Source organism: Alternaria hordeiaustralica (assembly GCF_023758085.1).
Source record: "Alternaria hordeiaustralica strain BMP 2776 chromosome Unknown scaffold_1, whole genome shotgun sequence".
NCBI lineage: Eukaryota > Fungi > Ascomycota > Dothideomycetes > Pleosporales > Pleosporaceae > Alternaria > Alternaria hordeiaustralica.
The window spans coordinates 3348124-3363019 of NW_026056773.1; the positions used below are offsets into that span (position 1 = coordinate 3348124).

Sequence of the window (14896 nt, forward strand, 5' to 3'; positions counted from 1 at the left end):
ACGGTTCGATGATAGTGAAGTTAAATATCGAGAACTCCTGGTCTTCCGAACCTCCTATCATCGCTCACTGTCGCCACTATGGGCACCACTCTCCTCGCCTTTTACTATCGATGGTACTTCCGCACCGTTCATGATATCGCCGAGTTGGACGTTCTTTCGAGATGTCCGTTGGACGCAGCGCTTGCACTTTTCGTCGATTGAGATGCTCTTCGCCTCGTTGATTGTGCACTCGATGCCAGAGTGCTCGTGAGTGGTCGTGGACTTTAGGTGTCCGCAGTAGAAGTAAACGCGATATGTTGTGCACATCCTGGGCTAGCGTGATAAATGAGAGCAGACAAGTAGATTGGGTGTTTGGCGAGACAGGATGCAGGTAGTGGACGGCGCTTTCTGGGGAAAACAGAAATCGTGTGCCGAATGTAATGGTTTTGTAATTAGTTGCCTTTGTGAAGCATTTACCAATGTGACCCGTTTTGCCCAATGTGACGATTTGGCTCACATGGCAAGGTTGAAGCTGTTGAAGACTCTCTGAGTGACACGTCGTTGATCATTCCAAGGTTGTAGCGTAGATGCTCAAAATCTATACGAGAGTCGTGTCTATCACCAATATCTTAATCGCAGAGTGAGATCGCCGGATACCGCTACCTCAAAATCATATTGTCCGTTATGTGTACCATTCTCGTAATTACGTACGACTGTGGCCACGAGAGCAAGATCAACCTCCCCTGTGGGGAGAGGAGTTGTAAGAAGACTGCAGACCATACTAGGACAAGGCAGTACGAATGCAGACCCTGTGTAACGGAACTCATAAATCGCCTCCGTCGCGAACGTAACGAAGAGAAACAGAAGGCTCGAGATGCTGGGATCGTGTCTGCTAAGATGCTTCAGCAACGGAAAGCTGAGCGTGAACAGGACTTAAAGGTAGCAACAGCAGACATCTGTGTTCACGTCGATCTCGAGACAACATTCGCCTGCGGGCATCTAGATCTAACGACATGGTCTTGTGCCACTGCCAAAACCGCAGAAGCTGCCAATCATCGATCTGTTTGGAGAAAGCTCGAGAAAGACAGGGACGAAAACTGCGGAGAATGTCTAGAGCAAGAAGAAGCTAATCGCGATGAAGCGTTCGCGCGATTGACTAGATCTCACGCTGCTGAAACAGACACAGTGCATGAGTTGAGGGAACGGATGGACGCGCTTGAAGAAGAGAGAGATGAGCTTGCAGATAGCCTGGATTTGGTTGAAGATGAGGTTAAAGCAACTCTGGAAGAGCTACTGTCAGATGGTCAGCGCCATGCTGAAGAAGTAGATACTCAGCTTAACATCTTGGCGGTAGAGCAAGCTGAGTTCGTCCGACAAATGGACGACCAGAATATGGCATTGGAAATCGCAATCTTGGAGCTTCGAGAAGAGTTGCAATCAGCTCTCTCTGATAACGGTGCGCAAAACTCTTGACCTGTATTCGATCACCACGAAGCTGATCTCTTTGGAGTCTAAGTTGCTGAAGGCGATGTCCAAGAGTGGTCACATGATCGAATAGCCGAAACCGAGGATGATCGCGGGAACAAACGCGCCCTTAAGACGACTGCCGTGTTCGATCAGCTACCGAAAAGAAAGCCGGGGCAGCCACCCAAGCCGCCAAAGCCCACGCATCTATAGTATCATCAGCTTCGAAGGTGGATCTGGATGACGCGCCGGTAAGACCTAATGAGATTAGAGAGGTGATGAAGGAGTTGGCGGAGACGGAGGCGAGACGCCAAAGGTAGCGTTGCCGAGAAAGGACATCCGTTCCCGTGTGCGACTGTGGAGGTTCATGTATTTGTGAGGGGAAGTGGCCCTTGACGCGATGATTTGTGGAGTCGTGGGTCGTTGACACGGCGCCTCGAGAAGTTGAAGCTCTGAGGACGAGGCTCTGGAGATGATCGGCGCTTTGAATACTGCAATTGCGAATCCTTGTCGAATTGAAATTATTTGATCTTCTGTAGGTCAGTACGTATTTATGAAACTCGCAATGTTGTGAAGCTCAGTATCTCAGCCACGTGGCGCGACAGCTTGGCAAGAGCGTCCTGTTCCCCGACGCCGGCGCCCGTCCTACTTCGCAGCACTGACAGCCATCTTCGGCCACCGAGTCGCGTCTTTCGACTTCCCAAAGCTTTTGCATTCTGCGTTTGTGCGAGCCATGAACCTGCAGCCACTATACGACTAGACCGAGCGGAACAGTCCAGCTACGAGACCCGCCCACTTTGATGGACCCTATCACACACTCTACTCGCTGAGAAGCTTAGGGGCTCTACTTGCGAGTACGCGTCGGTGGATTTCTTGCATTTTGTTGCTCGGAAAGTCACAAAGAAACCAAGAAAATCCACCGGACGACGAAGGATTCCGGCTAAATTGCGGGGATGTTATTGTTTGCATGAGCAGCAAAGGTACATCATGATCTGTGAAGGCTGCCAGTTGCATCACGTTAGACCTCGGCGGCAAGGATACCCAGCTGTCTGGAATACTGTAGACCGTATGCAATCCTGCCGCGCTGATACGCAGCAGTCAATCACCCACATTGTTGGTGCGGCAGCAAAACTCGTCCACGGTGGATAAATCTTCTCTCACACATTACGCCCGTAATCTGACCGCAATCATCCGCCCTACCCCAGTTCAATCTATGAGGAGAAGAACTCCATAACTACATTTTGTTAACACCATCAGGAAGCACTGAGAAGATGAACAGAACTGCCGAAGCGCATCGCGAGCTGCTAGCAACACGAAAGTTCTCGTCCCGCTTCGCCAAGCGTGGCGTTTCAAAATGACCACAATGAAAGCATCCGCCCGTCACCCTCGCGGGCTCCACGAGTCAACCCATGTCAGCCAAGAGAACGGCCCCGCAACATGCCAACCAAGGAGGAGGCCGTTGATAATTATGCGGCGTTATGTAGGGTTCTGTGTCGACTCGGTAAAATTTCCGCACCGACTTCGCTCCCTGTTCAATCAAGCCGCCAGCTGGAACGGGACAAGAGCGCGCGGTGGAGCGGACATCAAGCTAAACATGGTGCCGTATTGCCATCCTCTGAAGGCTGCGAAGTAACTGCCGATTCTCTCTTCCTGGCTTTCGACTTGCGACCCAAGACACAGACGTGCGACGAGTAAGCTTGTTCGGATACCGGGACGCATCGTACGTTCTTATATGGGCTGTGCTCTTCCCCAGATTCCTTTCCCCAGACTTTCGGAACTTGTGGGGCCACGACACAACGAAGAGATTTCGCTTCGCATCCTTTAGATCTCGAATTCGGCATCCTACTTGGACAAGATGGCACAAATCGGGATGGTATCGACGGGGACACACCCAAACCACCCAACCCCTGCTGAGCTGGAGAAGGGAGACAATGTGCTTTGTACGTTGTTTACTAATCTTGTTGCGAACATGTGCTAACGGATTTGCTAGTTGAGGAGGCCAATGGAAGCGACCGATCTACAGACGGCGAGTTTACCTGGACAGCTGAGGAAGAGAAGAAGGTTCGACGTAAACTGGACCGCGTGATTGTGCCGCTCACGACCTTCCTTTACCTGCTCTGTTTCCTCGATCGGTACGTATCATTTCACTCTGCGCAAAACTGTTCGCTGACCATTTTGAAAGTGTCAATGTTGGAAACGCGCGTATCCAGGGTATGGGAGAGGAATTAGGTCTCAACACAGGTGTCCGTTTCAACTGGGTTACCTCGATCTTCTACATTGTCTACATGTTCGTCGAAGTACCGAGCAACATTCTTCTCAAGAGACTTGGCCCGAAATACTACTTGCCACTTCTCGTCTGTGGCTTTGGTTTTGTCTCACTATGCAGCGCCTTTGTGAGCAGCTTCGCAGGGCTGTTGGTTGCAAGGGCCTTCTTAGGTGTGTTTGAAGGTGGTGTGATGCCGTAAGTACCTTCTATCGCTGTTTACAGTGCATGCTAACCATTGGTCTGTAGGGGACTGGCATTCTTCATCACGTGTTTCTACAAGCGCAACGAACTTTTGTTCCGCATCGGTATCTACGTATCCGCAGCCTCAATGGCTGGGGCTTTTGGTGGACTGCTCGCTACTGCGTAGGTCCTGTCACGTTCTTGAGATTACATGAAAGACTAATTACATTACAGTCTTGCTCGTATTCCACCATGGGGAGCTTCGACTATGATTCTCCATACCTGGCGTAACATTTTCTTCTTTGAGGGACTTTTTACCGTCATTGTCGGCCTTGCTGCTCCCTTCCTTATGCCTCGTAGCCCAGAAGAATGCTGGTTCTTGAACGAGCGCGAACGAATGATTGCCACACAGCGACTTGTGCTGAAGGGAGGAGCCGATGAGAACGAAAAGACTGAAGTACACCACGTGAAGCGGGCCGTGATGAACATCACAAACTACTTCTGTGCTTTTGGTTTCTTCTTCATCAACATCACTGTACAGGGTATCTCCCTCTTCATGGTAAGCCGATATTCTCTCCATGACCTATGGTTTACTAACATACATTACTAGCCCACTATCCTCAGGGATCTCGGATGGACGGCCACAAAGGCACAACTCTACTCAGTACCTCCATATGTATGTGCTTGCTTGATCGCTATCGCAATAGCTTTCGCATCAGACAAGACGAACCGCCGTGGTGTCTACCTCGCTGTCTTTACGCTCCCGGCTATTGCGGGCTTCTCCATCATGCGATGGGCGACCGACCCTAACGTCCGATACGGCGGTATCTTCTTGATCACCATTGGTGCATTTCCCGGAGGTCCTGGCTTCCTTGCGTGGGCGGCGAACAATGCGGCCGGCCCTGCTGTCCGCTCCGTCTCGACTGCTTACGTTGTCACACTGGGTACCGCTGGAGGTATTCTCGCGACTTGGTACGTCAGATCATGTGAAGAATTAAATCAAATCCTAGGCTAATACATTACAGGACCTACACAAGTGCTGACGCGCCACGATACCCAATCGGTCACACCATCAACTTGGTTGGTCAGTGTTGCGTCTGTATTCTCGCCATATTTGGTATCTGCTACTGCAAGTGGGAGAACAAGCAGCGTGATATGGGCAGGCGAGACCACCGCTTGGTGGGCAAGACCGCTGCTCAGATCAAGGATCTCGGATACAGACACCCTGAGTTCCGCTACATGCACTAGACGTGTGAGTTTACGATTCGATACGACCTCAACACTTCGTTCGTTTTTACTTTGCTCGATGTTAGCGTAGGGCATTTGGGAATTCAACTTTTCCCTTTCAACTTGCCCAGTAATGCATGGGCCTCCAAATTCTTCATATGCTTGTTGTGATGGTAAACTATGCTACTGATCTGGTGAGCTATTGGCAACATGCGGTCTGGGCATTGGCCTGCTTTGTTTCGGCAGATGCTGGACCGTTGCACATGATTCATAAACATATTGATGCCTATTGGTTCTTTTGTCGATGATGGTATATTGTGATGGGTGTATGGTCTGCAGTAGACTACTTCGGTGTATGCCAAACCGCCAAGCTAATCTACCGATAGTTCGCAACTCAGCTCACATGTCTGTTCTGGAACTGGGGTCATGAAACATACATAAGACGTCAAACGAGAGGTGAATGCTTCTCAGGCGCAAGAATCTGACCCCTCATCATGCAGATACTTATCACACTTCTGGTAGCCGCTACGGTGGTCAAGGCACATTGTGAGTTAGCAACAAATGATTTCCAGTGATATGAGTCTCATACCAACAGACACATTCCCACGTCTTGTCGTAGATGGAAAGTCAGAAGATAAAGACTGGGCCTCGACCCGCGAGACCAAGAATGCGAACACCAAGCAAGGCATCGAGGTAAGATACTCTTCGGATTACCACTGGCCCATGATGTGTCTATGATTCTTACTTTGTCCAGAACCCCACGGTCGCAGACATCCGCTGCTACACCTCCAAAACCGCGCCAAACGTCGCAAGCGTGCCGGCCGGATCAATCATTCACTACATATCCACGCAACAAGTCAATCACCCGGGACCAACGCAATACTACCTTGCGAGAGTTCCTGATGGCAAGGATGTGAAGAACTGGGACGGGAGTGGTGCAGTGTGGTTCAAGATTAGTACCACGATGCCGACCGTAAACGCGCAGAAACAGATGAGCTGGCCAGGACAGAGTAAGCTGTCCCTTCTCTTCACTTGGCGCTTACTAATGACGTTTCGCAGACGAGTATCTCACACCCAACACAACAATCCCTGCTGCCACGCCATCGGGCGATTACCTGCTCCGCGTTGAGCACATCGCACTGCATATGGCTATGCAAGCGAACAAAGCGCAGTTCTACCTGGCTTGCTCGCAGATCAAGATAATTGAGGGAGGGAATGGGCTGCCGAGCCTGTTAGTTGCGTTTCCAGGTGCTTACAAGTAAGTCAGACTGATGAGCACCAAGAACATGCTAACATGAGGCCGCAGAAGTAATGACCCGGGAATTCTTGTTGACCTGAACAAGTATACAGCGGCACCAGAAACGTATCAGCCACCGGGTCCGGGTGTTTGGCGCGGTTAGGAGGATAGGTCTGGATGTGACTAAGCGTTCACTGGAAGTGTTTGCAGATATTAGAAATGAGATTTCTTAATTTCTTGATGCGTTTACCACGATAACGACGTAGCTGTACAGCAATGTAGAGGCTGTGATTGCGAAGATTGCAGATCAGCCCAGACATGTGGATTGCGGCTCATTCACATGCGTCACTGGTGGCTCGTGCGGAAAATTGCGGCATCGCGGGGTGATGGGTGGGGCACGAATTTGTTAGATCGAGTCAACGCGGAATTGAAAACCCACCTGCCGCCCCGTCCACTCTTTCCTTCTTGTCTCTCGCCCTCACGATGTCGACTACTGTGGTGCTCGGAGCACAGTGGGGAGATGAAGGAAAAGGAAAATTGGCCGATATCCTAGCCCATGAGTCGCAAATCTGCGCCCGCGCCCAGGGCGGCAACAACGCCGGACACACCATTGTCGCGAACGGAGTGACATACGATTTCCATATCCTCCCGAGCGGTCTCGTAAACCCCGGCTGCATCAATGTCATCGGAAGTGGCTGCGTCGTCCACGTACCTAGTTTCTTCAAGGAGCTGGAAGCGCTGGAGAAACACGGATTGAAGACGGACGGAAGAATATTCATCTCGGACCGCGCCCATGTCGTGTTTGATGTGCACCAGATGGTGGATGGCCTGGAGGAGGTGGAATTGGGTGGTGGCATGATTGGTGAGGAGCACACGCGCCTGCTGCGGGACTGACGTGCTGATGGCGGGATGCAGGCACGACCAAGAAGGGTATCGGCCCAACCTACAGCACCAAGATGACCAGGAGCGGCCTCCGCATGTGCGACCTCTTCGACGAGCAGATCTTCGAGACGAAGCTCAGGAGGTTAGCCAACTCGTTCCAGAAGCGATACGGTGATCTACTCAAGTACGATGTGGAAGAGGAGATTACGAAGTATAAGGTGAGTCACAATGGGGTTGGAATATACGGGGCAAAGACTGACAATGCCAAAGACTCTGCGCGAGAAGCTTGCTCCCTACGTCGTCGACCAGATCCCGCTCCTCGCATCGGCAAAGGAGAAGAACGCCAAAATCCTCGTCGAGGGTGCGAACGCGCTGATGCTGGACATCGACTACGGCACATACCCCTTCGTCACATCGTCAAACACTGGTCTTGGAGGTGTCATCACAGGTCTCAACTTGGGATGGCGGTCACTGAAAGAGGTCATTGGCGTGGTCAAGGCATACACTACCCGTGTCGGATCGTGAGTTGCATCGCACCGAAAGACAAATTCAGAGGCTAACAAGTAGTAGCGGACCCTTCCCTACCGAGCAGCTCAACGAGGTGGGCGAGAAGCTTCAATCAGTGGGCCATGAAGTCGGCGTTACAACCGGTCGCAAGCGCCGCTGCGGCTGGCTCGACCTGGTCGTTGTCAAGCACTCACACGCGTGCAACGACTACACCGCCATCAACCTCACCAAGCTCGACGTTCTGGATGACTTTGACGAGCTCAAGGTTGCGACATCCTACTCGTACAAGGGCGAGGTGCTTGAAGGCTTCCCCGCGAACCCCGAGATCCTTGCCCAAGTCGAAGTACAATACGATACACTGCCAGGTTGGAAGAAGCCGACGACTGGCGTGACAAGCTACTACGACCTGCCCAGCCAAGCGAGGAGTTACATTGAGTACATTGAGAAGTTCGTCGGAGTTAAGGTCAAATGGATCGGTGTCGGCCCTGCGCGAGACCACATGATCACCTTATAATAGCCCTGGAGGATGGTGATGAGGCGCGGCTTCTGATACCATTGCGCTTGTGCGGACACAACGTCTGCATCCCGAGCGAGAGGTGATAGGGCTGTCGCCGATAAGTCCATATGAGGATGCAAGGTCTCGAAACCATAGAGCATAGACAAATCTCAGGCATACTTGATTCATGCGTGGCTTAATTGCAGGCATCGTGCGATGAGGGCGGCCTGAATAGCTGGATGTTCAGCCGGCTCCCGTCTCCTGGGCCCCAACTAGGCGAGCATGCGTCGCAACCGCAACCAAATAACGACGCATGCTTACATACACTCGCGGACAACATGGTAGATACGATTGACGATGTTCCTGAGGCCGAGGCGACCAGCGCAATGCTTGGAATAATTCTGGCTGCGGCATGAACAAGGCCCCTCAGGCGGCCAGCCCCAGCCTTTTCTTGAGCTGTGCCGGGATGCCGTCCGCTGGCCGTGCGATACCCCGAGCAAGGGACCGAGTCTTGGTAAACGTCATGAACCTCTGCTGTCACGCCGGCTACACGGAAATAGGCCTTTAGCTGCGCATCAAGCCCTACGCTCCCGCAGCCGACGCAGGTTCAGCCAAAATACTAAAGAAGCTGCTTGCGCCCGTTGCTTTTCGACCATCAAGCACCAACTGCATCACAACAGTACGACCCGCTCCACAACAACGCCGACTACAACACCAGCCAAGACACCAACCATGTTCACCAAGACCATTCTCAGCGCGACTGCGCTACTCGCAGGTGTTGCGACAGCGGGATCAGCGCCTGGCTTTCCCATCGACGTCACTCAGAACTTGACCGTGACGTACGGCAACAATACCGTGTCGCCCGGCGGAGAGCGCATTCCTCGTCCCGGTACGTTCCATCCGCTGTCGTCGCGGCGCAGTCGAGCCGAGTACTGCTAAGCACCAACTAACACTGATCACCACCAGAAACTGCTGCAGCCCCAACCGTCTCGTCGCCAGTATGGTTTTCCGACGAGCGAGGCCCCGGCCAATGCGTCCTCCTCATGGTCGACCTCGACGTGCCCCGTAACAACTCACGCGTCCAATTAGTCCACTGGATCGCTACCAACGTCACACGCTCTGTTCCCATCTCCGCGAACACAACTGGCTCAGCCCTCGACATTCCGTCGGACAACCCCGTCCCATACCTCCAGCCCTCACCTCCAGTGGGTGACAGCCCCCACAGCTACACATTCATCCTCATGCAACAACCGCGCAACTTCAGCATACCCTCCATGTACGCGGACTTGGCGGACAACAGGGTCGGCTTCAATGTCAGCCAGTTTGCGGCTGACGCGAACCTGACGACTGCTCTGGCGGCGACCTGGATTACCGTGCAGAACCTTACCGACGTGCCGTCCAACACAAGCTTCCCACCCCCGAGGCCGAGCCCAACGGGAGATGGCGAGGGCTCGAGCGGCCCTGCTTCGGGTGACGCCAGTGGCGCCATGATTGGTGGCAGGACATTGTGGACCGCGATTAGCACTGCGGTCGTAGCCGTGGGTTTTGCTATCGCTTTGTAGAGGAAGAGTCTAGGATTAGAAGATGAGTATAATAAGGACATGTTGAGAAAAGGACAAAAAGAGGTGGCTGGTACATGAACATAATACGAGGGAACGATAGATGAATACATATGGATTGCATTCGCATGCAAGAAACAACGCATATGACAACGAATCGGATAGATCAGACTGACTTACAGAGGTCGAGAGTCGATCCAAGGCTTCGTGTGTGTCCATCCAAACTCGACCCATTAGCTCCAGATGGCGAACTGAGAGTGCGCACACGACACAGCAAACGCGAGCTGAGCTGACGTATCGTTTCCCTGCGCTAACTCGAAGCGCGAGCCTACTGACTGTTTCTACGCACTGCGAGCTCTACTTCCAGTCCCGTGCTTCATTTCCCACTCCTTTCGCACTGCTTGCTTGAGCAAATCTGCTTGCTCTCCTTGACGCGATTGCTCTTTCCTACATTAAGCACCAGCTCGGGCTCTCATCCCGCATTCCAACTCGGATCAGTCACCCTCTTTGACACACAAGCACGACTCCACGCGGAATCACAACAGAAGGACTATGAACAGCTCAAAGTGGGCTCCTGGCGGCGCGAATAGCGAGAATGAACCAGATCCCCCCGCCCCACCAGCAAATGCGCCTACGGGTCCTCGCGATACACAGTCGCGTGACCGTCGCAATGAGTCTGGAAGGGGAAGACAGGGAAGAGGCAGAGGCTCGAACAGAACTGAGCGCACCAACAACCGCGGTGGGCACAACAGTGGCGCTGCAGGACCTGCGCCAGATCGCAGCCCTTCCATCAATGACGGCTTGTCTCCGTTTGGCAGGATGGGACTCAACAGTGCGATTGGCAGACAGCCATCTGGCGAGGACTTCAACGGCAGGTTGACAGCCGGTGTACATGGAAACACAACCAATCAACCCCGACCAAGCGCCGTATTCCCACCAGGCCTTAGCATAGCCCAAGACGAACGCTCTCAGCGTGACGCCGACCAAGCAATAGACGAGTTCCCTGGTCTGGGGGCCGATCGACAAGCTGGTCGCGCGGGGGATGAGGCTTCGAGGATGTCTCTGCCCACCCGCTCTTCCCCATCAATTTCTTCCTCTAGGGATCCGTTTCGTCACGCGGCTCAGAACCAGGCTGGTCAATTGAACCACATGACAGCGACTCCAAAGCCCGCCCGCTCTGTACGTGCTATCCAAATCAAGAACACAGACGGTGAGGTAGTCGCCTTCCAGCCTATCTCAGCTACGGGAAAGATGGAAAATCAGAAGGGACATGGCCTGAACCCCTCTCGTTCCACTTCAAAAGATCATGATACAGGTGTTGGACCTCTTACTACCGGTACTGCAGCGAATAGCGATATGGAAGCCCGTATTAAAGCGCTAGAAGACCAACAGAACGACACCCGCGACATGGTCGACGCCATGAACCAACTTTACATCCGTCTAAGAGAGTCCGTCCACCATCTGGAGTATCAAAACACACTGCAGCGAGTTCGCCCACAGACACCCGATGCGCCATCTGCAGATTCGCACACCCCTGCAGTTGATGGGTCCTCCTATGTGCCCTCTCAGGGTAATCTTTCCGACGACGAGTTCTCATACATGCTCAAGATGTTTGCTGGTAAGACGATTACTGCAGACCACTGGGAGAATGTGGTACGGAGCTTCTACGGCCAAAACGCGGCGAATGCCCATAACCAAGACCAGGGTCGGAACCAGAACCCGTTTACAGATGAGTATGTGAACGAGGCTGTGGTCAAAGGTGAGGATGGGGATAAGGATGTGGGTAATGACGACCCCTAAGACGCAGAGGCGACGCCAGCGTCATGAGTATGGAAGTTTAGCTCGATAGCTGCTGTCTGGTTCTGTGGCCACAAATGCTGATGTTATTACGGTGAAGTGTTGATGCAGAGCAAGGCAACAAAACGCAGTCGGTAACTCTATATAGTGATCTCAATGCAGGTGTATTTCCAACACCTTGTATTCGCTGTATGCAACTGTAGGAATCAATAAAACTCTCTCTCTGACGTTTGCCGTGGATGTGGACGGCGACGACGTGCTCGTAGGGGGCAACAGCAATAAAAGGCTGATGTTATGAAGACGACATGCAAGTATCAATGGGAATTTTATACATGAAGAGAGTCATGTTGTCATCATTCGTATAAGAGAAGAGAATCCTACGCAATGCCATACCCTATTGTCTTCGCCTTGCTAATATATTGTCAATTACCTGTCGTTCCTTCGATCCATTGCCTACTCCGCACTAGCATTTGTCTTAGCCGCCGCAGCAGCAACTGCCTTCAAAGCCGCCGGGGCATCGTCCCACGGCATGACCAACTCAACAAACCGCATCTTCTGCGTCTCGCCACTGCTAAACTCTTCGTCTTGGAACAGCTTCTCAACCTCCTCCTTCGTCTCCACTCTGTATGTGAGTACACTGCCTTCTTCAGCGCCGAAGACACGGGGAATGTCCTTGTACTTCCATTCCTGGACGTCGTTGTAGGAATCTTCCCATCCGTGGATGAGTCGCTCGATCGTGTAGCCCTTGTTGCAGATGACGAAGATGATGGGAGCCAGCTTGTTTCGGATCATAGTGGAGACTTCTTGAGCGGTAAGTTGGAAGGAACCGTCACCTGTGAATAGGATGGTGCGCTTGATGTTTGACTCTTTTGCGGCGAGGGCAGCGCCTTGACAAGAACCGGTTGCGTAACCGATGGAGCCCCAGAGGACTTGCGAGATGGCGTTGACGCCTGCTGGGAAGCGAGTCTCCCAGATGCCGAAGTTGGAGGTGCCAGTCTCGGTGATGAGGACATCATCCTTCTTCAGCCACTGACCAAGCTTCGGCCAGAACCAGGCGTGTTTGATGGTTGGTTCTGTCGATGAAGTCTCCTTGTCCGGGACGTTGTTGTTCGGGTTGGGTCCAGATTCGATGTTCAGCTTTCCAAGCTTGGCTGTGACTTTGGAAAGAACACCGTTCATTCTAACATTAGGATATTCCGAGTATCGTACTTTGCATCCGTAGCTGTGTAGGTCGATAGTCGTAAGCTGTGACATGCGGATGGTGAAGCCTGCAGTGTTGAAATCGGATTTGATAGCACCAATGCTGAGCACGAGGTCGGACGACTCGACGCGTTCACGCACACCAGCGTTTGAACCGTCTCCGGCGTAAACACCACCATAGTTCGGCAGAGTCTCGTCTACCGCACCCTTTCCCATTGGGGCGACGAATGTGGGTATTCCAGATTTCTTGATGAGCTCGTGAGTCTCCTTCAATGCTCGGTGGCGGATAGCGCATGCATCTACAAGAATGACGGGGTTCTTTGCCGCGTGCAGATACTTCAGTACCACGTCAACGACGTAGTTTTCGGCTTCTTGGTCGTTTTGCGGGTATTCCAGATCAAGCGGAGTGTTGAGGCGATCGCCGTCGACCTTCTTCGTTACCATGTCGCTAGGCAAGGAGATGTAGACGGGCCTCGACTTCAGGTAGCATTCCCGAATGGCGTTGTCGATCAGCATGGCCGCTTCATGCTGGCTGTTGAGCATCGAGACAGCACACGAGATCTCCTTGGACATGCGCGAGAAGACCGTAAAGTCGCCATTTCCAAGAGTGTGATGCAGCAGCGCTCCATTCCTCTGAGATACCGTCGATGGGTAGCCGACGATGTGGACGATTGGGACATATTCCGAATAGGCTCCGGCGATGGCATTGACAGCGGACAATTCACCCACGCCGAAGGTCGTTACCAATGCAGAAATGCCCTTGACTCTTGCGTAGCCGTCTGCGGCGTAACCTGTAATGATCGTCAGCACCTATCGCATGAGACAGACGGATCGACTTCGGTCGCTCCCGCAAGCGAGCCGCTGATAGCCCGAACGCAAGAACAAGCTCCACGTACCAGCATTCAGCTCATTGCAGTTGCCGACCCATTTCAGGCCGACTTTGGGGATGTAGTCGAGTGCGACGAGGTTGTAGTCTCCTGGAACGCCATGGACGGACTCAACGCCGACCTGTTGTAGTCTTCGGAAGAGGTACTGGGATCCTGTCAGCAGCTAGCGCGCTTTCACACGCGTGTACAGCCCATGACTTACCTCTGCGACGTCGATTGGGTTTTTGATGTCCTGCGATCGTAGATCTTGCGCCATGTTGCCAAGCTGTCAGAGAGATGAAGCTTTGGATGCTAAGAAAGTAGTTTGTTTGGTGTGGTGATGGCAGGCTGTTGGGCGCAGCTACCTTTAAGGGTCCGCGAAGTTTACAGCAATGAGGTCATGTCCGGTCTTTACCGGCCAGCGCCATTGTTGGGCCTGTCTCGTGCGAGTTCATCGGGTGCATGTGGGATGCTGCACCATAGTAACGCGACGCGCAGCATACCACGCCGTTTGTCAGCCCAGGTGGCGTGAGCTAACAAGTCTACGGCATAGTATTGCTACCGGATGCGTGCACTCGCAGCTCGAAGTCTCCTTGACGACGAAATTCTTCGCAACAAGACCAGTCCACAATGGGACTGTCTCGCATCAAACACGCGATCGATATGGGTGAAGAAGTCGAGACATCTGGAAGTGGGGCGCATCCTTAGCTTCGTGGGAATTCCATGGTAGCGGAACCACTCTGCCAACATGTTCTTAGTAACTATGCATCATCACCTGCGTGGCAGCAAATGCGAAAACTGGTCAATGTCAAAGCTTTTCTAAGCATGCAACCGAATGTTCGTATCACAACTTTGGCTCTCGCAGTCTGTCTTTCGTCATCGCCTGCACCCTCTCTACCAACTCGTCGTTCAGCGGCGTTCTCACACCCACTTCCCGTCCTCGCCTTGCCCAGTATCCATTGATGTATCTGATTTCCGTCTCTCTCCTATGCCTCATATCCCATACCATGCTAACGGTCGTCGCTCTGTTCTTGTCGATTATATCCATAACAGTAGCATGCAAGGCTTTCGCTGAAAACCTTTCCTTTACTCCCTCTACGCCCTGTAGTTCCGGTAAAGCAAGGATGACAGACGAGATCTCTTGCATGAGCCTCGTATTGGTTTCTGGGATGCTTAGAATGTATGCTGTTACTGCATCTTCGAGCGCGCAGATAGGGTTGCTGAGAGCGTTACAGG

At 52.6% G+C, this 14896-nt stretch overlaps 6 protein-coding genes across 6 annotated transcripts; 5 read left to right on the forward strand and 1 right to left on the reverse strand.

The window, feature by feature from the left end:
* Window positions 1–4238: 4238 nt before the first annotated feature.
* Window positions 4239–5137, forward strand: J4E84_001071 (uncharacterized protein; the record flags this gene model as incomplete). Its single annotated transcript, XM_049383705.1, has 3 exons — window positions 4239–4448; window positions 4500–4861; window positions 4915–5137. The coding sequence occupies 3 exons, from the start codon at window positions 4239–4241 to the stop codon at window positions 5135–5137; spliced, it is 795 nt and encodes a 264-aa protein (XP_049249223.1).
* A 555-nt stretch (window positions 5138–5692) lies between these two features.
* On the forward strand, window positions 5693–6378 carry J4E84_001072 (uncharacterized protein; the record flags this gene model as incomplete). Its single annotated transcript, XM_049383706.1, has 3 exons — window positions 5693–5809; window positions 5871–6126; window positions 6176–6378. The coding sequence occupies 3 exons, from the start codon at window positions 5693–5695 to the stop codon at window positions 6376–6378; spliced, it is 576 nt and encodes a 191-aa protein (XP_049249224.1).
* A 458-nt stretch (window positions 6379–6836) lies between these two features.
* J4E84_001073 (uncharacterized protein) lies at window positions 6837–8256 on the forward strand (the record flags this gene model as incomplete). The annotated part of the gene is made up of 4 exons (XM_049383707.1): window positions 6837–7215; window positions 7269–7453; window positions 7506–7756; window positions 7806–8256. The coding sequence occupies 4 exons, from the start codon at window positions 6837–6839 to the stop codon at window positions 8254–8256; spliced, it is 1266 nt and encodes a 421-aa protein (XP_049249225.1).
* A 714-nt stretch (window positions 8257–8970) lies between these two features.
* Window positions 8971–9800, forward strand: J4E84_001074 (uncharacterized protein; the record flags this gene model as incomplete). The annotated part of the gene is made up of 2 exons (XM_049383708.1): window positions 8971–9127; window positions 9205–9800. 2 exons carry the CDS (start codon window positions 8971–8973, stop codon window positions 9798–9800), a joined length of 753 nt encoding a protein of 250 aa, XP_049249226.1.
* Window positions 9801–10349: 549 nt separating this feature from the next.
* Window positions 10350–11597, forward strand: J4E84_001075 (uncharacterized protein; the record flags this gene model as incomplete). The annotated part of the gene is made up of 1 exon (XM_049383709.1): window positions 10350–11597. One exon carries the CDS (start codon window positions 10350–10352, stop codon window positions 11595–11597), a length of 1248 nt encoding a protein of 415 aa, XP_049249227.1.
* A 450-nt stretch (window positions 11598–12047) lies between these two features.
* Window positions 12048–13937, reverse strand: J4E84_001076 (uncharacterized protein; the record flags this gene model as incomplete). The annotated part of the gene is made up of 3 exons (XM_049383710.1): window positions 12048–13585; window positions 13691–13826; window positions 13884–13937. 3 exons carry the CDS (start codon window positions 13935–13937, stop codon window positions 12048–12050), a joined length of 1728 nt encoding a protein of 575 aa, XP_049249228.1.
* Window positions 13938–14896: the final 959 nt, after the last annotated feature.